The 22,042-nt window shown below is 41.8% G+C and overlaps 1 protein-coding gene across 6 annotated transcripts in view; it reads right to left on the bottom strand.

The window, feature by feature from the left end:
• The window catches only part of RXFP2 (relaxin family peptide receptor 2), a 60,282-nt gene that overhangs the window by 4,922 nt on the left and 33,318 nt on the right, over positions 1-22,042 (bottom strand). Inside the window, exons 8-17 of one of the 6 annotated variants that reach the window (XR_006711001.1) lie at positions 21,125-21,196; positions 20,013-20,084; positions 16,317-16,388; positions 14,794-14,865; positions 11,392-11,463; positions 11,209-11,280; positions 9,018-9,089; positions 6,186-6,415; positions 5,152-5,562; positions 1,945-2,083 (exon numbers count right to left, since the gene is read on the bottom strand). Coding sequence is in view for 5 of the 6 variants with exons in the window: in XM_045472040.1 (XP_045327996.1) it covers positions 1,945-2,163; positions 5,152-5,562; positions 6,186-6,415; positions 9,018-9,089; positions 11,209-11,280; positions 11,392-11,463; positions 14,794-14,865; positions 16,317-16,388; positions 20,013-20,084; positions 21,125-21,196 (1,364 nt within the window). In the remaining variant the exon portion in view is untranslated. Of the gene's footprint in view, positions 1-1,944; positions 2,164-5,044; positions 5,563-6,185; positions 6,416-9,017; positions 9,090-11,208; positions 11,281-11,391; positions 11,464-14,793; positions 14,866-16,316; positions 16,389-20,012; positions 20,085-21,124; positions 21,197-22,042 lie in introns of those variants that run through there. The other 5 variants (XM_045472040.1, XM_045471890.1, XM_045471961.1 and 2 more) reach the window with 5 other exon arrangements.

Genomic DNA, 22,042 nt, shown 5'->3' with positions numbered 1-22,042 from the left:
CAATGAACACATAAAAAAAAAAAATAACACCGGTGGGAGGCAGCTCGGATGAGGTTAATAAGTGAAGTGCAAACAAAATGTCACAGACATTTAAGCAGTTGGGTTAGATGGGTGTGGGTTGGAGAGAGACCTAGAATGGTACCATGGGAGAGGGAGTATTTGGATTGAATCTTGAAGGATGAGCAGGGGTATTTAGGAAGCTAGAGTCCTACAGGTTGAGAATATAATCCAGGTGGAGGAAACATCTTCAGAAATGTCAAGACATCAAAAAGGTACAGAAGGGAAAAAAATCCTAACAATTCGAATGGATTATTAAGTCCCAGGAAGGAGTTCACATAAAATCCTACCTAATGAAAGTGTTTTTTCTCTAGTTGAACTAGGGGTGTGGGTGGGTGACCCCATTCCAACAAACATCTAACACTCTAGAGTGGAGCCTGGATGACAGAATACACGAGGGCGGGGTAGGAGGTGATTTTTAATGCCGATCCCAGCACTTGGGTTTTATTCCATGAGCAATGGAGGCCCACGGACATTTTAGTCCTGTTGAATTCGGAATGCAAGGATGTAAAAATAGAACTGTCCAGGACGCTGTCGCATACTGGATGGTTCATCAAGTTCCTCAGCGGTGACCATTAATATTTAAGTAATTCTGCTCCTCACTCACATGCAGCTGAGTCTCCCCAAGCAATGGCACATGCATTCTTAAGGCATCTGCTCTCGCCACTCAGTGAAAGTTCCCCAGTAGTCAGCCGTGATGTCTCTCTTGATCTGCACTTTCACACCTAGCATCTGCCTTGTGATCAGTCTAAACTGACAGGTTAAGTGGAAGCTGTGGGTGTTGTGTGCCGTTTCGCAGTGAGGCACTTGACAAGACCTCCCATGACTGCCATGCACACGCCAGAGGGACAGAAATCATTACAGCTGCTTGTTTCCTGGACATTCATCACTCTTTTATAAGCGCTTCCGAAGCATCCACCCCATGCTTGACCCTGGGGTGCCAAGATGAACAGATACAATTCTGCCCCGGATGAGCACCCCCCCCCAAGTAGAAACCCCGTGTCCCTGGGAGTCAGGCCAAAGCTCAGGTGGCCCCTCGATGACTGTGATTTCTAAGTCCCGGAAAGGGGTTCACATAAAAACCTAACTAATGAAAGGTTTTTTTTTTCCCCTCTGGTTGAACTAGGGGTGTGGGTGGGAGACCCCATTCCACCAAACATCTAACACCCTAGAGCGGAGCCTAGAGTGACAACCATACGGCAAGGACCGTGAAATAAACTGGTGGTTCTTTTTTTTTTTTTTTTTTTTTAATTTTTTTTTATTTATTTTTGAGACAGAGAGAGACAGAGCATGAATGGGGGAGGGTCAGAGAGAGAGGGAGACACAGAATCAGAAACAGGCTCCAGGCTCTGAGCCATCAGCCCAGAGCCCGACGCGGGGCTTGAACTCACGGACCGCGAGATTGTGACCTGGCTGAAGTCGGACGCTTAACCGACTGCGCCACCCAGGCGCCCCTAAACTGGTGGTTCTTAAGGAGGGGTGTGTGCCTCAGAATCACGTGGGCACATGGAGACCTTTTCCAAAATACCTGCGTGTAGCTCTTTGTCCCTGTAGATGAAATCCAGAAGCCCAGAGTGGAACCTGGGCTTTTTGTGTATATTTTGATTTTTTATGTGTACTCTTGGTTAAGAGCCACTGTCTAGCTCAGATAGAAACGAGACGCTAAGTGTTCGTTTTTTTTCCTCAGTCCTGTTTCCTTATCATCCTTGTCTGGATTGCACCACTACCCAGTTACTGTCTTAGAATACAGACTATAAAATATTAAGGAAAATAATAGTTGTTTGTAGGTGTTTACAGAGAATTTACTATATGTAAGGCACTGTATTCTGGTCTTGCCAAGGGGCTAAAGAAAGCACAACGTACTTGGGAATAATAGAAGGGACTGACCTGGTATTTCCACCCGGAAGAGGGAGAGGATTTTAATTACAAATACAGGAATCCAGCAGATGGCATCAGAGAACACTATAAAAAAGAAACGATTTGCAACAGCCACCTCTCTTCCAACATGATTCCTCACTTCCGAAGTCTGCAAGGCAGTTTTTTTAATGGAACAGAACATAATAATATAGGAAAACACAATGATGAGAAAAGCCAGCAAGTTCACACCTGTTGGGAAAAGCACAGCTCTTAACATCTCAGGTGCATAAATCAACAGTGAAAGTGTTGTGTTACATAGATGGTCATTATGGCGCCTCCTTAGGCTGTACTTCCAAGGATATTTTTGTATAGGTCCAGTGGCGATCAGCTAAACACCCTGAATCCAAGGCTATCAGCTGCAACAAGCTAAAAGAATTGGGTTGGTCAGATCAAAAAGATACTGGAAACACACAAACCCTTTATAAAGAGTTTCAGGCCTCTGGAATTCAGATCTAGGTGTAGCATGAGGAGAATTTTAGCTTTTTGAAAGCCAGAATAAAGCTATTTTCATTTTTCAGTCCCCGCACATTCAGATCCGAAGGGATTACTGCAATCATCTGATTATCTCAAAAAATAAACATGACCCCATTTCTTTATCTTATAAATAGGAACAAGATGACTTGGAATATCAAGAAGATAATAGCCTCAAAAACATTATCTCCCATGGTTTTTGGTCTTAAGTAAAAATATTACAGAGAACAAGAATGCATTTTTGGGCTTTTTTTTTCAGAGAGCTTACAGTAATTTAAACTAAAACTCAGAACCCTTTAGACTTGTTTTAGAAGAAAAAAGAGAAGAAAAAATAAAAAAAAAATCAACTGTACGAATGATTTTTTAGGGTCAAATATATTCTCACTATAGGGTCAACTTCTCACTTAAGATCACTATCTTATAATGCTGACTTCTTAGTCACTTTGTTATATCCTTGCTGGAATAAAAATACTAAGAGTAATTATCACATTCCTCACTGTGAGCATAAAACATGCATACGATTTCGAAGTTGTTTAAAAAAATGTTCATCTGAATCTAGACTATGTGTAAGATGGGTAAGGTCTAGGGGAGAATTGTATAAATTCCCAGTGTTCTGTTGTTTTCATCCAAAACATTTCACATTCCATAGAATCTCATAACAAAGCCATTCAATAGAATTTTATAAAATTGGTTTATCTTAGGCCTCTTGTCAGAAACTTTAGTTAAGAATAACAGGTAATGACTTTTAACGATGATCCTATAATACAAATTGTGAAAACAGACTTACAGGAAGGATTAAAATCGTGTGTTCTGAAAGCACCATAGGGATGTGAGATGTTGGCAATAGGGGAGACTAGGTGAAGGGTAAATGGAAGCTACTGTCCTTGCAACGTCTCTCTAAATCTTATTCCATTCTAAAATAAAGAATTGATTTCAAAACTGTGTATTTGTATATTCTTTAAAGAGAAAAAAAGGCTCTAGGACTCTTCTCACAGGTAAGCCAAGCGTATATAGGTGATGATGATGATGATGAGTGTGTGTGCGTGTGTGTGTGTGTGTGTGTGTGTGTGTGCGTGTGCGTCTCTTCATCTACCTGGAATACATCACAGGTGCTATCTTACCCCACTCTCCTTAACTATAAGATCCAGCTACACCTAACTTCTTGGCCTTTCATCTGGGCCTCTTCCCTGGCTTTGGACTTCTACCTCCACTATGTTTTTTCCTGGAACAGACTTCACTTGGTTAATCCTTCCTTATCCTTTGGGCCTAAGGATTTGGATTCATTCCTACTGGAAAGCTTTCCCCGGTGCTCAGATTTGGGGCCTCCTAGAACATCCAGTTCTCCTCCTTCGTGGCATTTGTCAGTTTGTGACATAAGAATGTGTTTACTTGTCTTCATCCTCCTTTCTGGTGGTAGGTCTGTGAGGGCTGATCTGTTGTGTCTCCAGTGTCCAAAAGAGTGCCTGGCCTATAGCAGGTGCTTAATAAATCATTGATGAATCAGTGAATGGAAAGGAGCGGAATGCGTGTGTGTGTTAGGAGGGGTCTCTACGAAGAGCATCTATGCTAGGAACAGCTTACAACGTCCATGAAAAATAGCGATAGAATGGGGTCGTATGTGAAGAGTATTATTAAAATGGTGCTAAGAAGGTATATTTCTCAGAAGAAGAAAAGGAATCCATGAAGAAGAGCTGGACCGGTGGTTAGAGCAATTTTGTGAAGTATCGTAAGTGACTAATGTACACTTGACCTTGGCAGTAGCAGGGAGTCATTGAAGGTCTCAGAGCTGAGGCCTTTTTGATACTCAGGGAGTGAACAGGTTAATAGAAGAGAGAAAACCCCTGAGGCCAAAAGACTAGTAAGGGCTAATGTAATAAGCCCTTCAGGGTTGAGGTAGTGAGGTGATGGTAGGTAGAGACTGGAAGAAATAGAAGGCAGTGGTATATTTTGATGAAAAAAATATTTGATGAGAAAGAAAGGATGATAAAGCTTATCGACCACTTGGAGAGGGGAAAAGATGAGAGGGGGGAATTAAGATGAGAACACTGCTCTAAAGAAATGATATGGAAATCGTCTTAATTTTAAACAGCAGGGGTACCTATTAGACAAAAACAAATGTCTTTTTTTTTTTTTTAACCTTAAAGAGCTCCACTTCTCATTCACTTTTGTTCCAGAGAAGGTAGGATCTTCTTTTCTTAAAAATTAGAGGGAATTAAGAAAAACTGAAAGCAGTTTTATTAAGCACTCTTCCAGTTTTGATTTTAGAGCCGCATTTACCAAAGGCAATAAACCTTCTTGGTATTTCCATTCCAATAATCTCCTGTCAGTGAGTTTTCAGAATTTTATTATTATTATTTACTTAACTCATATCTAGATTGTAAAAAACAAATGAGTTCAGATAACTTGATGGGGTCACAGGTCAAGGTACTAACCTAGACTTCCTCCAGCTCATAGTCACAATGTGAAAATCAAAGGGTCTTACAGATAATAAAAAAAACATCCTGACAGTATGTTTTTGTTTCCCATACTAAATCTCTATATAAAAAGTTTAATAAAAACTATACTCAGTAAGAATTTTTCTTTAAAAAAGGACACAGTCTTGAGTATATTCATTTACTTTCTGAAAAGGACAAAAACACCGTTGATGAAATATATGATATTTCTATCAAAATTATGTTGGCCCAGAAAGTGAAAAATATAATTTACCTAGGAAAATTCCAAGAGAATAACCTTTGCTTCCGATATCTTCTGTTTGGTCATAATAAAGTGGGAAACACACGCCATTTTTTCCATAAAAGTTTCCAAAATAATCCTCATTCCAAAACGGAATCACAGCTATTAAAAATCCCATAATCCAGATGCAAATGAGGATGACCGAGGTCTGCCATTTTCCAGGACGAATATTACTGAAGGGAAAGACAATGACCAGAAACTTCTCCAAAGTCAAGTACGTCAGCAGCAGGACGGAGACTTCGGTGGACAGCATGGCCAGGAACCCCATGAGGCGGCACTGTAAACTCTCCATCCACAGTAACGCATACTTCTGATACTGCCCACGGTATTTTATATCAAAAAAGCCAATGAAGAACAAATAAACACCCATCAGGCAATCTGCACCTGTTAAGGAATCAATACATTGTATGTTGATAGTTCCCAACATTTCAGTTTTGGTTTCCTAACTGGGTCTACTTCTTTCATCCTGTATTAAATGAACTAATATAAACACCTACACTACAGCAGTCTCTAAAAGCCAATGGACTTCACAAAAAATGTCCAATAATAAAATACTCTACTGGGTCTTTGTTTTATAATTTTTAAAAATGGTGGTGTGTGTGAGGGGGTAAGTTTTGTGAGGGAAGCTAGTTTTTAAACAGTAGATAAGTATTACTGGCCTAGTTAACAAAGAGAATAATTTTCTGGGCTCGAGGAGCATGGGTGCTGTTGTAATTGAAGGCAAACTGAACTTAGTTTGTAACCCACAACCTGTCCTCCATAATCTTTCTGTTGATTCATTAGCTCCCTGTTACCCCATTTCCAAGATATAACCCCCAGCGGTGAATGCTGGATCACTGCAAAGTCATGCAATCTAAAACAGAAAACCAAAGAGAACAGTAGTTCATACTTAGAGAAAAAAATGCCTAGCTCATCCGTACTAAGTGCCTTTGTTGAAGGCCAATATGTATCTAGTGCTCAGGTCACAGAAGACATCCTAAATCCATTTAGGTAGGAAACATACTTACAACAAAGGATTTTGATGGACGTAGCGTGGGTCGTATTTTCAGCTTTAATGAAAGATCTCATGCCAATGACAAAAAGATTTCCAAAGCAGGTTATGAAAGCTATAACCCAGACAAATATTCTGAGGATATTGTTAGCCAACAGGTCCTCAAATGAAGAAATGCCGTCAGTCAAGGGCATACATATGCGGACATGGGGAGCATAGGAGCAGTATCGAAAGTTTTTGAAATAACTAAATTCAAAGGGAAAAAAAGAGTCACTTTACAGCAATGACAGAGAAACTACAGCTGCCATCCTAGCAGAGCTGCTGCTCTCTCAGGGAGGCAACTTCACTAGGTGTGTTTATCTTGGTTTAGTAATGATTATGCAATTAGAGTGTTTCCTCATTACATATTACGTTACTCTGGGCAGTGTTCTTCTTGGAAAGACAAAGAGCCTAAAGGGCATAGAAATTCTGTGGCTTGACCGAGATGTGTCGGGTGAGGACATGAGAATGTGAAGTCTCCAGGACTCTATTTCTTCCTAATTTCCTGGATTATTCTCTAGGGTATGGTAAAAAAGCAAATTGTCATTGTTACATTGATCTGTAGCACACATTCGGGGGCTTGGGTTGGGGATGTAAAGGACCTCGCCGAAAGCATTCCTGCCTGGTACTCAGTTTAAGTACACTCACTTACCCAGCCTCCTTTCCCCTGACACTGGCAGGAAGGGAGAGTCTCTGAGACTCGGAAACCTCAGACTCACGGGAGCTAGGAGAGGAAGCAGATTTCTCACCAGAGCCTGAAAGGGCTTACGCAGTTTCTAGAGAAAAATACAGGCTTGTTTGTGATCAAGGTATTTGTGACCTAGGTGTGTGGAAGCTTCACGTGATTGAATTGGGAGGTCACTTGGCTTACTGCTGTTCCCTAAACCTGTGTATTTAGACTTTTTTCCCCCCATACAACTTCTTTTAGTTCATTTCTCTTTGTCTAAGCCTTTTTTTTTTTTTTTTTTTTTTAACCATCTCTCCATTCAGTTTTGAGACTACAGAGTTAAAGGAAGCTTTCCTTTGCCGCGGCCTCAAGGCCCCTCAAGACTGGATGCCCGGATCCACTCACCTCCTTCCCTGAATTGCTACTTCCACCCGGGCACCCTGTCTTTCTTCCCAAACTCAAACAAGCCAGGCTCACCCCCTTATCACTGCAGTGCTTTTGCTGTTCCCCCTGCCTGGGAGATTCTTCCCCCAGATATCGCCAGGCCTGCTCCCTCCCTTCATTCTGGTCTGCTCAGATGTCCCAGCTCTCTGACTTCTATGTGAACCATCTACACCCTTCATCTTGCGCTGCTTTTCTTCACAGTATGTGATAACTATTTGTTCGCTTTCTGGGTCCCAAAGCTAAACGGAAGCTCCGTGAGGCAGACACTTCTCTCTGCTGTTCATCCCTGTGTTCTCAGATCTAGAACAGGGCCTCACACATGGGAAGCCCTCCTCTAGCCACTTCCTAGATGAGCAAGTGAATGATGGATAATTCAGTGCTGGGCTTGTCAGGTAGAGAAATAGGGGGCAATCACTGCCTCCAAGTAGCTCAGAGCCTAGCTTCCTGGCATCATCTATCCGATTCAAGGAGCTTGATGTATAAATTCTCTTTTTATCTTCTCCCTGCCTGGAGTCCCTGGCACACACCTGACTTGACCTCTTAGTCTTAAAGGAGATTCTTAAAGGAGATTCCATCATGTCTGCTGCCTTCAGATAGAGCCAGCTAGGGTCTTGGTCATTCAATCTCTCCTCCTGCTGTGACCAAGGCACTGGCTGGCAGAAAGTGTTGGGGGCTATGAGGTGGATGAGTTTCAATAAATGGTGGACGAGGAAGGTGAAAGAAGAATAGATCACTCAGTAGAGAAGCAACTAACTTAATACATTTTCTGTTCATTGTTGGGCCCTTCTTGACCTCAACCCGAGGTTCATAGCTTAAGCAGCACCTTCTCCATCATGTTCTATTAAGGGTGAATTTCTCTGTTCTAAAAGGACCTCACATTCTGCCCGCAACAAGGAAATAATCGCCTCATTAAATGTGTATCTACTGGTGCCACAGAAAGGGAAATTAGGAAAGCCATGTGGATACGCGTCAAATATTTGACTTTTAGTAGTCACACCTACTGCGGAGACATAAACATGTTGTTCTCCCAAAAGAGTGCTTTCACACCAACCATTCCATCCATTTGCTGCACCCAACTTGTAATCTTACATCGAATCCTCCCTACTGTTGTGGATAACAAGGGTTAATTTTTGAAATCATGAACACAGAGATTATACAGCTGGTAAAGAAATGATCATGGCACAAACACATATATTAACACAACTTACACAGTGCACTTTAGCCAAATATATTAAAGTGACTTATCAAAAACTACTATAAAGTTTAATTACCTCCATTTTGTAGTGCACTTAGTAACAGTAACAACACCTGGAATTTATATAGCACCTTTCTTCCTAAGGGCTCAAATCTTAGAGCAGCCGACTGCTCATTCATGTGAGGTGAATTAATGTTTCCAGGTCTCCTGAGTACCATTTAGCCAGTGGCTTCATCTTGTGTAATGTGTGGCATTCTGGTACCCTGATCTCTTATTGGACCTCAATTGGATAAACAGCGTGTTTCCAGGGAGAAGTGTCATTCATGTCGGCACATCATAATATTGAACTCTATTTGACAGGGACCAAAGGTGACAAAATTAAAAAGTTCTCAATAAAAAGACTTTTGTTGCATACAAACACATTGCAGTGATACGTTAGACAGTTTACACTAGAACATTGGCAAGATTTCGCCATGCTTCTCCACTCTTTCATACATACATACATGTGAGAAAGATTCGTCATGGGTTGAAACATCCGCGTATTTATATTTGGAATCTCTATCCTTTCCAGGTCTCTGGAAAACATGCACAATAGGTTTCATGTTTTTAGGGCTTAACTTTTTAATAATCGCATTTTGTCCTATCCTAAATGCCATGCTTCAAAGTCTTGTTACCAGTTCAAATCAGGATGGAAATTTTACAACGTTTATTTATTTTTGGGACAGAGAGAGACAGAGCATGAACGGGGGAGGGGCAGAGAGAGAGGGAGACACAGAATCGGAAACAGGCTCCAGGCTCTGAGCCATCAGCCCAGAGCCCGACGCGGGGCTCGAACTCACGGACCGCGAGATCATGACCTGGCTGAAGTCGGACGCTTAACCGACTGCGCCACCCAGGCGCCCCAAGATGGAAATTTTAGAGTAAACTCTCTTAGAAGATTGCTATTTCTATGTATGCCTTCTGTAAGTTGGAGCTGATTTTGTCACTTGAAGTGCAGAATTAATTCTAATAAGGCATTTTCATGTGTTTCTTTGGTTTAAAAATGGCAGTGGTGATTAGTGTGATCATGAAATTGGCTGCATAGTTTGGTTTTATGGACCACGACATGTGAGTTGTGGAGGGTTTGACAGGAGCTGGTAGTTCCAATCACTGAAGTGACTTTTGTGGGGGCCTGGATTCAAATGCGGTTGTTTCTTCCAGGCCTATGGGTCTTTAGGGTGGAAAACCAGGGAAGCGGTAAGCAGGGCTCCAACTCTGAACAAGCGTTCCTAAGATAGTAGTGGGAAGTATAATGCCTTTCCTTCCCAGACCCCATGAGATGTCCTCAGAGGGCTGCAGTGGGAACTCCTATACTCCTCACTTATCCAGAAGCTTCTTCAAATACGGATTCTTTGAAGACTCTTTAGGGTGGCATGAATTAAGGGAACCCGCCATGTTCTCAGGAAACAGATGGAGAGAGGAAAATCTAAAAAGACAGAAGCCTCTTACTTTTCATGGTTATTTTTGAAAGCTGTCTGATTCTCACTCAGTTTCTTTTTGCTTGATCTGAGGAGGGATTTCTTGACCTGGTTCTGAGGTTTCCTTGTCCGTTGACTCCTTCATAGCACTGCCTTTTCTGTGGCAGTCAGAAATGAAACCTAGCGGAACAATTATACTCCAGAATCATCACAGGGCCCCGTGCTGCAGGAAACTCGAGTCCTTTTTAGAGGGTTTGTTTCCCTCTTCTTTCTTTTCTCTCTGGCTTTCTCCTGGACTTACCGCAGTTTTAGCTCTACATGGATTATTTGATCATTTGGTTCATAGCCGATAGTTTCCAAAAGGGCAGAGGTCATTATATCTTGGATGCCTAAGACAGCGCTACAGGTAAGTTGATGGCTGGCAAATGTTTGTGGAATCAATATGTCAATGAATCTTCAAACAAAATGAGGAAAGTCTTTTTTCATCGGTGGATGCTTACTAATGAGAGAGAGCATGTTGAAAAAGAACCTAAATCTGGCATTAATTGCCAAAAGAAAATTATTTAGCAAGAAGAAAAAGTGATATTAAGAATTAGACTTTAGAATTAAATGTGCAAAGGCTTTAGGCTGAGATCAGGTAATGCATATGTTCTCTGTGTAAAAACAAATTTGAACCAACAATGGCTGTTCATAGAAAAGGGATGAGGAAGTTCAAAGGAGAACTGGCAGAGTTCTTGACACTAATATGTTTGAAATTTTAAAATACGAAGCAACGTTAAGTGTCTGAATGTTCATGTTGCTAGGATATTTTTTTCTTTACTGGTAGAAATAGAAAAAGCATGCACTGTAGACCAATGTCAAGTAGACTGTCGTAGCAAATGGGAAAGGAAAAAGCAGGCAAGTCTTATATAATTTGCTTTTTACCAACAGTTCAGTAACCAACCTACGGAAAATGTAATTCTTCGGGAAAATTGTAGGATGAGATTTTTCCATACGAACCCGGTACATGTAGCTTCAGACACAGAAATGGTCTTTGCAACAGATTAAATGGTAAAACAGGTGGCTTTGTTGTCATTTCAGCACATACGTGATGGTAACAATGATACTCACAATTGTCTGATGGCATGGGCTCAGATTAAGAGCTCTCTGCATAAAGTACCCATTTAAAAATAAACGTGGTTCTAAGTAAATTATATCCACTCAAATGATAATCAATATACCGTTATATTTCACTTACAGAGACTGAAGCTGTTTAAGACTTTCAAACTGGTTCTTGTGGAGATACAAAAGAGGATTGGACGACAGATTCCTTTTGTACCATTAGAAAGAGGAAGGAAAGAAGCATCAGGATGTTATTATTTTGGAAGCTCAAGATATTGCCATTTAAATCTGATGATGGTGGGTGGGAAGAAGAACTTACAGTTTCTGTAGAAGCTTCAGGTCTTGAAAAAGGTGGGCTGGTAGCTCCATTATCATATTGCTAGACAGGTCCCTGTTGATGACAGCGAAAACCCAAAGCAATTACATTGGAAATAAATGACATGGGTATTACTCTTCACAATTATCACCATCCCATTTGACGTAACAGAAAATAGGATCCAATTTAACCATCCTGATAACTTGTTACAAAACAGGGCTGTGTGAGTCAGCCAAATGGATATGTTTTCCATCATTTCAGACGTGTGACATTTTGCTCATCCAGTTCCTGTCTGGAATTTCCTCTCAGTCCCTCTCCAACACATTCCCAACCTGGCTTCAATATCTACTTTGATTAATTTCCTCTGTTTCAGGTACTCTTTGTACACTTCGATCATTCATTTGTTTTTGTGATTCCTCCTGGGTTCAAGTATGTGATATCTTATTTATCCAACTCTAGCAGAAGCTTTCTGAGGCCAAGACCTTTGCCTTTACTTACTTTGCATTCCAACTAAGACGGTATTGGCCACATATTATCTTCCCAGATAGTCTTGAATGGGTAAGTTCATGCATTTTAAATCTATTTTGTTATAGTACTATTTTTTAAGGAAATTAAAATTTTAGAACAAAGTACCACAGTACCGTCCAATCCATGAAGAATCATGGCAAAGTGTTTCTAGACAATGTAGAAAAGGATTATCTAGGACCAGAAGGAATCAGGAATCTTTAAGAGTCCAAAATATGCTTCTGAACCAGGGAAGGTATTGAGAAGTGAAACAGACATTCAATTGCTTAAGAGTCAAACAAAAGATTTTATCTATTTTTGATGCTTTGGAGTTGTTGATGGATGGAGAGGTGGGAGCTACAAATAACTTAAGACTTAGATATCTTCCTAAAGAAGCTTACAATTAGAATAAGCAACTAGATTATAAAACAAGGGCGGAATGAAGCAGGTGCTATTACAGACCTACTGACAAAAGAAAACAGAGGAACGAGTTGGAAATTAGGAACTGTGTAAACAAAGCTTTATGATTTTCATAGGCGGAATAGAAGAGCAGCTTTTCAGGTGAGGGTTAACCAGGCTCAGAGAAACAGAAACTTGGAATTCGATGACATCTTCTCTAGTTGGTAAATAGCCCAGCGTGGGTGAAGGATGGAAAGTATGGGGAGATGTAGGAGAAGTGGGCCTGGAAATAAGCACGGAGACAAAATGGAAGGGCCCTGAACAGATTCCAAGGCGGTACTTCCCAGAGCATAGCCCAGGCATCAGAACCAAGGAAGATGCTTATAAATCCTGGGTGCCCACTCAAAGAACTATCTTGGTGCCCACTCCAGCAGGACTAACACTTCATAATCTCTGAGTGGGGGAGCTTGGTAACATGCATTTAAAGCCAGTATCCCTTGTGATTCTTCTGAACATTAACATTGAGAGCTAGCAACAAGGAGTGAGAATATGGAGAAGGACAGGGGCAAACTATGCTCTGCATTATGGGAAGACAGTTCTGTCAGAAGCATGGAAAGTCAAGGAGTAAAAGGATGGAGACCAGGCAGGAGGCTTTGACCCTGGACCAGGTGAAAGAAGACGAGTGCTTAAGGGGGCACAGCCAGGGCTCACAGTCCGATGGGACATGAAGCGTCATGAGGGTCGGAAAGAAAGGAAGAGGCTTTGAGCCTGGCTGCCAGGAAGGACGCTGATACCACTAAGATGGCAAGTTCAGGGGAAGAAGCTGACAGGGGGGTAAGAGTCATCTATACATTAATTGTAACAGATGCTTTTGAGGAGCTGTCATGATACCCAAGTGTAGACATCCCGCCAGCTGGAAAATTCTGATCTGAGGAGCTGTAAGTGAGCAGAGAACCCCAGGGTTGTAGCGCAGAAGGACAGCCACAGGCACACATGGGTCAGCGAGAGCGTGACCACACAGCGAGACGATGATGTCTTGTACAGCTAGAAAACATCCTGCTAAGGGTCACGTTGAAAAACAAAGTACAGTCTCGTAGGGGAAAGGGCTTTAGTGGCCTCCCCTAAGTCTGTTTGATTCCTCTCCAGGCAGCGTTTGTGGTCACAATGGCTCAGGAAAATTATCTAATGCTATTGTAAACTGAGGAGTTAAAAATACCTTGTTCAAGTTAATTCTATAAACTTCTGAATTTCTTTCCACTTACTGGGGACTAGTGGATTGGCATGAATTATTGGTGGTCTTTCACAAAGCAAGCTAATGGCTCTTTTGGGGGGCCGGGGTGTGTGGAGCTCTGCCAAAGTGTGGGATAAAAGGAGGATTTGAATAGTTTTCAAAATACGAACTCCGTACCACCATCTCCTTAAGTTTGTACCTAAAACATCACTCCTGTTCGTCCTGGGCTGTTCGTTCACCTGCCCCACCCTGTAACCCAAATCCCTAGCAAACCCCTAAAGCCTCATGAGAAAGAATGACTGAGCAATTCTAAGGGAGCTGCCTTTCACTTTGTGCCATAGAATGACAATATTTGTAGTTCTAATGCATGTCTTTCACATACTAGGCACTTAGTAAATACATGTGCATTTGGTTTGTGATACTTATACATGAGATTGAATTATCTTAATTATTCATGAATTCGTTTTCAAGTGACTCTTACTGAGTTATTTTCCCCAGTCCTTTCTGTATTTCAAAGCAAGGTATAAAGAAGGGGGGAGAGATTAATTAAGAAATTCATTTCCATTTTTTAGGCTTCAGATCAGGAGGAGGAGTTCTGTATCCTAATCGCCACTAATTATAATGTAACGGACTGAGTTTTAACTTCCAATGACACACAATTATGTGGGTAGCAGTGAATTAATCGCAAGGCAGATGCTTTTAAAAGTTTTAGCTCTACAAAACATATATTTGAACAGAAAAAGCTCCATGATCTCTCTGCACATTTTTCAATAAGCCTGATCATTCTAGACATTAGTATTTGTTTCATCTGCTCTAGAAGTCATAATTTCTCAAGGGATAATAAGCATCTTTGTTCCTTTGTTCAGTCATGATTAATATTATTGCAGTCATTCATTCAGCAAGCATTTACTGAGAGTTAACTATACACCAGCCATTAGAGATAATGATCCTTGAGTTTAAGGAGTTACAGAAAGCCCATTTGCTCCAAAACACACACACACACACACACACACACACACACACACACACACACGAAATCACCCAAAGAAAATAGGCAGAGAAATTAGCGTAGGCTAAATCCGTATTAAGCCCACTGTTTAATTTTAATTTGCTTTTGGCTTTAGGATAATGTTGGTTTTCTTAATTGATTTGGAATATCCGGGAGTCTGCAGGATTTGATGGCCACTAGTGAAAAAGAAGCCTCACTAGTCATTTAAATTTATAATCTTGGAAGAAGCAATCCTATTTTCCTAGTAGACAATGCTACTTACAGTTCTCCTAAATTTTTTAATGAAGAAAATGTCTTCTCTGGAACAAAATCAATTTGATTTCTAGGCAGAAACCTGTAAGACATGGTGAGAGTCAGCACTGTTGGTTTGTGTCTGCGGTAAGAATCAGTCCTCATTGGGAGATGCCAGTGATCTGCGTGTGATTTCTCAAGGCCTCCTGTGAAGTCTCAAAGTAAAGCGTGATCTGGTGTGGAGCACAAGGCAGGAGTTTCTCGCCGAGGATATCTACGTGTTCTCTCCAGGAAACGCTAGCCATAGGTAATGTGAGGGGCTGAGTGTGGTCTCTAAGGCTGCATTTGGTTTCCATTCTGATGACTTCAGAAAGTGTTTACTTCCCAACACACACGTAATGTCAGATTTCGACCCCGTTAATACTTAGAGCGGGGTTTGCCTTGTGTAAGGCATTTTCCTTAGGAGAAGGCCAGAAAGAACAGAGTTTGAACCCATGGGGCCACAGATGGATTTTAAATGTGGTGGTGGTGAGGGCACTGGTTTTACATTTCCTTTGTCTAGAAATGGAATTCTTCAAGACCTACGGTAAAAAGAGGGGGTTGGCAGCTACCTGCCCTACAGAGGAGAGCTCGTGAGTATGACAGTGATTCAAAAGCTACACGGGGCTGTAAAATAGAAAGTGTCAAGGTAATTTGTTGAGTTTACCAGTGTTTTCTCTCATTACCCACGAGAAAAAGAGTCAACTATTTGCATCTTCTGAGTGGGATAGCCCCTCTTTTCTCATTCAATATGCTGGTCTGTAATCTGACTGATAAATATGTAGCCTGGCAATAACCTCGTCTCTTAGTTTGGTGAAAAAAAAAAAAACAAAACAGTGGTTAGACTACTACAAATGAATATACTCCAATTTTTCTTTTCCAACCACCTGTGCAACCACCAGACATTACTAACTGCTTACTACACGTGGAAAACTGTTGGTTAAAACGAAAGCAAAATTCTTGTGTTTTTTTCACCAGTGCAAATGTGGCGTAACCGACCCATGGGCACCGCCCCCGCCCAATAAAAAAAAACACAATCAGCAATCCAAATCACCAATCAGAATCTTTGGCAGATCAGAATACACTAGATATTCTTCCCTAAAGAGTAAAATTATCATTTTTTTTTTCTTTAGAGAGAGCGACAGACATCAAGGGATAAGTGCCCCTGGCAGTAAGCACTCATTATTGTAGAGCTAAGCATTTTCTCACACATGATCTCATTTCCTTGGTTATCACGGGGTTAGACACCAGCTCGGCTCAGCTGAGAGGATGCAGTGAAATAACAATTGCCCTCAGCAAGAAGGGGGACAGCTGGAGACCTAGCTGCTGGGCAGCTCAACTGAAGGCTAGGCCCACCGTCAAAATCCATCAACCCATGGGTGCGTTTTCTGGGACTGTAGTTCCAGACCGAGGCTGTAAATAAAAGACTATTTTAAAATTCCTTGTCAGTGTTTTCTTTTGACTTCCAAATCTATCGGGTTTCCCCTTGTTCACTAATTTCCATTGTATACTTACAGCACTGTGAGTGAATTGCATGACAGAAAGGTGGAATTCGTAAGACATTTTATTCCATTGCCTTCCAAATCCCTAAAATGCACGGGGGAAAGATATTTTTAATGTTTTTGCACGAATCACATGTCTGGAGGCGCTTTTCGTGGCCATAACAGTTCTGAACTTTATTTACAGAAGTTTTTTTTAACGGTTATTCATTTTTGAGAGACGGAGAGCGACAGAGCATGAGTGGAGGAGGGGCAGAGAGAGAGAGGAAGACACAGCATCCGAAGCAGGCTCCAGGCTCTGAGCGGTCAGCACACAACCTGACACGGGGCCCGAACCCATGAACTACGAGATCGTGACCTGAGCTGACGTCAGACACTTAACCGACTGAGCCACCCAGGCGTCCCTGAACTTTATTCTTTACTTCATTTCAGTGTTTATGCTTTCTTCCCAATTATTACAAGGTTAATATAATTAATATTGTGCTTCTTTTCCCCTTCCAATTAATGTTAGAGCTTAATAAAATTGAGGGAAAGGGCAGCTCAACATTTAGTGAGTGTTTCTCTCTGTGCCAGGTACCATGCTATTAATTATAATATTTCCACCATAATAGCGGCAACTACATTTACTAGACTTTTATGGTGTCAGATATTGTTCTGAGTGCATAATCGCGCTCTTGCTAAATTGGTATTATCCCTCCCCCCAACATATAAGGAAAGTGAGGCTGTTGGGAATTCACTTAATTTCTGGCCACGCAGCTGGTAAGCAGTAGAATTGACCTTCTCACTCAGATGTCTCTCTGTCTAAAGTCTGGACACTAAACCATGCGTCATAGATCCTTCCACTCTCACTTTCCCCTGGCCGCAGGTAGATACTTTTGTCTCTGTTTTGGATTAAGGAGAAACTCAGGCACAATCATCTTCCAGATACTAAATCCCAGAGTCAGGCATCTGTATCCCTCTGCCTGATGACCGCAACCGCTCTTTCTGCTCTGCCTCTGAGACCCCGACGCTGAGTGTTAGCGCTGCTCCAAGGTGGCTGGGACAGCCCTCAGCGTCACCTGGGAACTGCTGAGAAATGCAGACTCTTGGACTCCGTCCCGTTGCTACTCTAGGGCTGAGGCCTTTTCATCTGAGTATAGTTAACATACAGTGTTATATTAGTTTCAGGTGTGCAACATTTCAGGTGCTTCAGGGCTCCCATACAACACCTGGTGCTCATCACAAAGGTCCCCCCCACTTGGTCCTCTTGGCCTATTTAACCCCTCCCCCCACCTGCCTTTCTGGTAACCATCAGTTTGGTCCCTGTAGGTAAGAGTCTGTTTCTTGTCGCTCTCTCTTGTTTTTTTTTTTTCTTGGCTCATTTGTTTTGTGTCTTAAATCCCACATATGAATGAGATCGTATGGTATGTGTCTTTCTCTGACTTATTTCACTCAGCATCATACCCTCTAGCTCCATCCACGTCGTTGCAAAAAAAGGAAAAAAAAAAAAAAAAAAAGGACTGAGGTCCTAACAAGGCCTCGTGTTGTTTGAGGAGCGCGGGAGCTGTGACGTTCTGCCGGCGATCCTTTGTGACAGCGGCATCCTACGTGATCAGGGACCCTCCCAGGAGCGCTCTGACATTACGGCTTCCAGCGGTGCCGAGGAATGAGGAAGAGGAGACTTTCCTGCCAAGTCTCCTAACCCCTTTTTATAGTCCGCTTCTTACAATCTTCCCCATATATGACAATAGCTGTTTTGCCGCCTGTGAACATTTCTCACGTTAACACTAAAATCGCCAGTCGTGTGTCATTTCCTTTTAAATCCTGTTTTATACCCATCCAGATGGCCTGGTAGGAACTTGATAGTTTTTTTCCCTCTGAAAATACTGTGGCTAAAGTAGTAAACACTGTACTCTCTTAAAAGCCCAAATATTGCTCGGTGGGATGGGAACAAGTGTTTTTCACACTTCACAAGTATAGCAGCAAGCACTTGCGCGCGATCGCCCTGCTGATGGCAAGTGAGGGAGCGGGAGCCTGGCCAGGGTGTGGGTTTTCCTTCCTGGAAGGGTTTTTTTGGGTCTGACCTCTCAGTTCTGTCCTCTTGGTTTCAAGGCCCTTTCTCATGTGTGATGGGACAATCTTACTAATGCTATTTTCACTGGGTGTCTATTTTTCCCCTCGTGTTTGAGGGAGCCTCAAATCACGACTATACCAGAACCCGGGGCTCTGATGCTGGTTCCCGCTCTCCTCCTGGTTGCTGATGCTCATTGGAGGAGAGGCAGGCTCGGGCCGTGATCTTTTTCTGCGACCTTCACTCTTTCCTGTTTGCTTCCATGGTGCAGCTATGCTCTTGTCTTTTCTAAGTGTTTTTTTTTCCCCCACCTATTCTTAACAAGTGTGATTCTCATGTTTTTCAGATCATTATTTCCACTTCAGGAATGGCACACTTACATGAGACCTCTATGGCTTTAGAAGTCTTTGATAACAGGTATGTAAATAAATAAAAGTCCATATAAACATAAGGACCCCTAAGAGTTGTAGAAAGTAATTGTGAGGCTAGCTCAGAAAGGACCAGAGGCTGAGGTGCTATAATTTTATCATCCTAGGAGTATCGAGTCTCCTGGTTTGACAGTGAGAAGAGTTCTGCGGGACAGTACAACCAGCATTTTACAGGGCAAGAAATCACTGTGGGTGCCAAAACTGCCTGTCTCAGGAGACCTTGAAGATGAAGGTGACAAGGAGGGGTGAGTAGTGGTGGTGAAGCCGTGAATTAACTTAAGTAGACATTTTAAACAAGTATTGGTTGAAAGCTAACAAGGAGTGGACACGGTTTAGCACTTTGGCTTAACAAAGGTTTGTTGAGCAGTTATTATGTGCTGGTTGGTGTACAAACGCTGGGGTATACATCACAAGGTGGGTGTCTGCCCTCACCCAATTTACAGAATGGGGGGGGGGGGGACAGGCAAGATGGTGACAGTAGAACCGAGATAGGTGTGTAGGGAATGGGTGCCGTGGTGGAAGCCTGTCCATGGTACAAAGGAGTCACAGAGGTAGTCACTGTAATTGGTTGGTGTGAGAGCTTCCTAGAGTGGATGTTTAAGCTGACTTTTGGAGTTAACCAAAATTTTGGAGTTGACCGAAAGAATAAAGGAGAAAGACTTTTCTAATTGAAGAAACAATATGTGCTCAGGGAACTGATTATAGCAGTTTGGTGCATCTGGAAGGAAGGCACATAGGAGGAGCCGGGTAGTAGTCTAGATGGAGGAAGGGATACAAATGGGGGGTCTCGGGTGCTCAAGGGGCAAGTCTGAAGTTAACTTGCACACCCATGGGAATTCTCAAAAGATTTTTCTTTTTAAATTAATTTAATTAATTTTTTAACGTTTATTTATTCTTGAGAGCGAGAGCGAGAGAGAGAGAGAACAAACAAAGGGAAGGGCAGAGAGAGAGGGAGACACAGAATCTGAAGCAGGCTCCAGGCTCTGAGCTGTCAGCACAGAGCCCGACATGAGGCTCGAACCCACAAACCGTGAGATCATGACCTGAGCCAAAGTCGGACGCTTAGTCACCTGAGCCACCCAGGCACCCCTCAAAAGATTTTTAAACCAGGAAATAACATAATCAGATTTCGGTTTTGGAAAGATGGGCTTTTTTATGGGCTTTTTATGTAATCGTGAATTAACTTCAGGGCTGGTTTCCTTAAGAACAAATTAGCTCCTAAATGCATACTCACATCCAGTTGAGTTGAGGCATTTGGGCACACATCTGTTTGGGAAGGGCCTCTAAGTAGTTATTAACCATAGACCTTTGCACAAAGAAGATGTTAGTTAGAAACAAAAGGATGTGCCCCTTTAAGCAGAGCACTTTTACTGTTTCCATAATTTGGAAACTTGCATGCTACAATCAGTATAGCAGGATAAAAATAAAAACATAACTACTTCTTCAAAATGGTCTCTAGATATATGTATAGCACAGATAAGAAAGCACATGTCAAAGAGGCTGAGCGCAAAAGTATGATATATAACCTGGGAATAAATATTACGCGCTTTAATTTTACGAGATCAAACAAAAGTATGTATTGAGTAATAATTTTGAAGTTCATGGTAATTTTCCTTGTAAACTTCAAACTTGTAATCATTTCCACATCCTACATCCAAAGTTTTTTCTTAAGGGAAACACAAATCATTTACAGTATTAAGGGGCCACACTGGAAACTGCATTAAATCTAAGAAGCGATCGCAGGGGGCACTGGGGGAAAGAAAACAACCCATCAGCATGTTAAGTTGCACGATTAATTTATGATATTGTGGTCCCTTTTGACAAATGGAAAAATAATGATGCCATGCGATGAACTATAAAGGAACATAATAATCCCCTGCTGATAAATCATTTCAGTGTATTAATAAACAGTGAGAATGTAATTATGAGAACAGCTCTGTCAGTGGGACAAAGGTTTTGGAATGTTTAGAGACTCTTGCTGGGCAAAGGCACATTTCCCTCTGTTAAAAATGTAGTCGGAGCTGAACTCCCAGGAGATTCTGATAGATTTAAATGTACTTAGGAGATAAAAATGAATACTATCTTTGGTCAACCACTGCAAGTAAAACGTGCCTTAAGATTAAAGGAAAGTAAAGGAGATCAAAAATTAATCAACCAGTAGGTTTAAAATATACCACGAGCCAAGGCTAGGAAGTCACAACAGTAACTGTGGCTGGAGGTACAGGAAAGGTTTTGACTAATAAAAATGTTAACGGGCTTGAGGTTTTTAAAGCTCATTTTGCAAGCTAGTGTTAGATGTCGCTGCAATTTATAGACAGATGTATTGAAGGGTAGATGAACACTTACAGGAAAAACAAGGACTTTAGTCCAGTAAACAACCGCTGGGAAATTCTGGTTATTGGATTGTCATCTAGAATTCTGAAAAAAAAAAAAAAAAAAAAAACCATCAAAAATATTTCCACCATTAGAGACATCTGTGAAATGAAACCAGGAAACAATATAAAGCCCGTGACAATCCTGCCTCCCAACACCTGCTCTCCTCTTTCCTGCCCGTCCACACTTGGCTCCCTGTCCTCTTCCCTAAGAGTCCTTCCTAGCTCTTTCCTCCAAATTTCCACCACCCCCTGTCCCAGCCCTTATGAGGGGTTCGTCCTGATTGTTTTCTCTGACTGCATCCGCCTCCCATTGGACTTAAAGACCAGAGACAGACCCTTCACCTCTGGATACTTGAATCCAGCATAAGCTGAATTATTAATTGGCTGAATACAGGCTCCACAAATGCTTTGACCTACTGATTGACTGAATGAAGAGTGGATGAAAAAAAAATTCATAGGAAATCACAAATGGTTCTTTGGTCTCGTGGTGTTTAAATGATGCATTTATAAGGTCTGTACCAACCAGCTCATTAGGAGCTTTGAGGATGAGAGCGTGAACATACTCATATATTCCAATAACCATTTCTAACCACATACGGTATTTTCCTAGAACGAAACAGACTAAGGGGGAAATATGCCTTCTTTTCTCCTGTTGCCTTTGAAGCCAGGTACCACTTCCTCTTACTCTCAGCGGTTCCTGAGAGTAGGATTTGGAGAAGGAAGTGACATTAGACACCTGCGATATGCCAAGTGCTCTGCATGTGGCAGTTTATATCTGCCTTGTGATTTAATCCTCACGCCATCACTCTTAAAGAGGAGCTGTGCTTCTAGTTTACAGATGAGAAATAAAGCAGCCCAGGAAGATTAAGAAAGTTGCCTGGAACATTAA

This window comes from Leopardus geoffroyi, chromosome A1 (genome assembly GCF_018350155.1).
Source record: "Leopardus geoffroyi isolate Oge1 chromosome A1, O.geoffroyi_Oge1_pat1.0, whole genome shotgun sequence".
Classification (NCBI taxonomy): domain Eukaryota; kingdom Metazoa; phylum Chordata; class Mammalia; order Carnivora; family Felidae; genus Leopardus; species Leopardus geoffroyi.
This window is presented reverse-complemented; position numbering and strand designations above follow the sequence as displayed.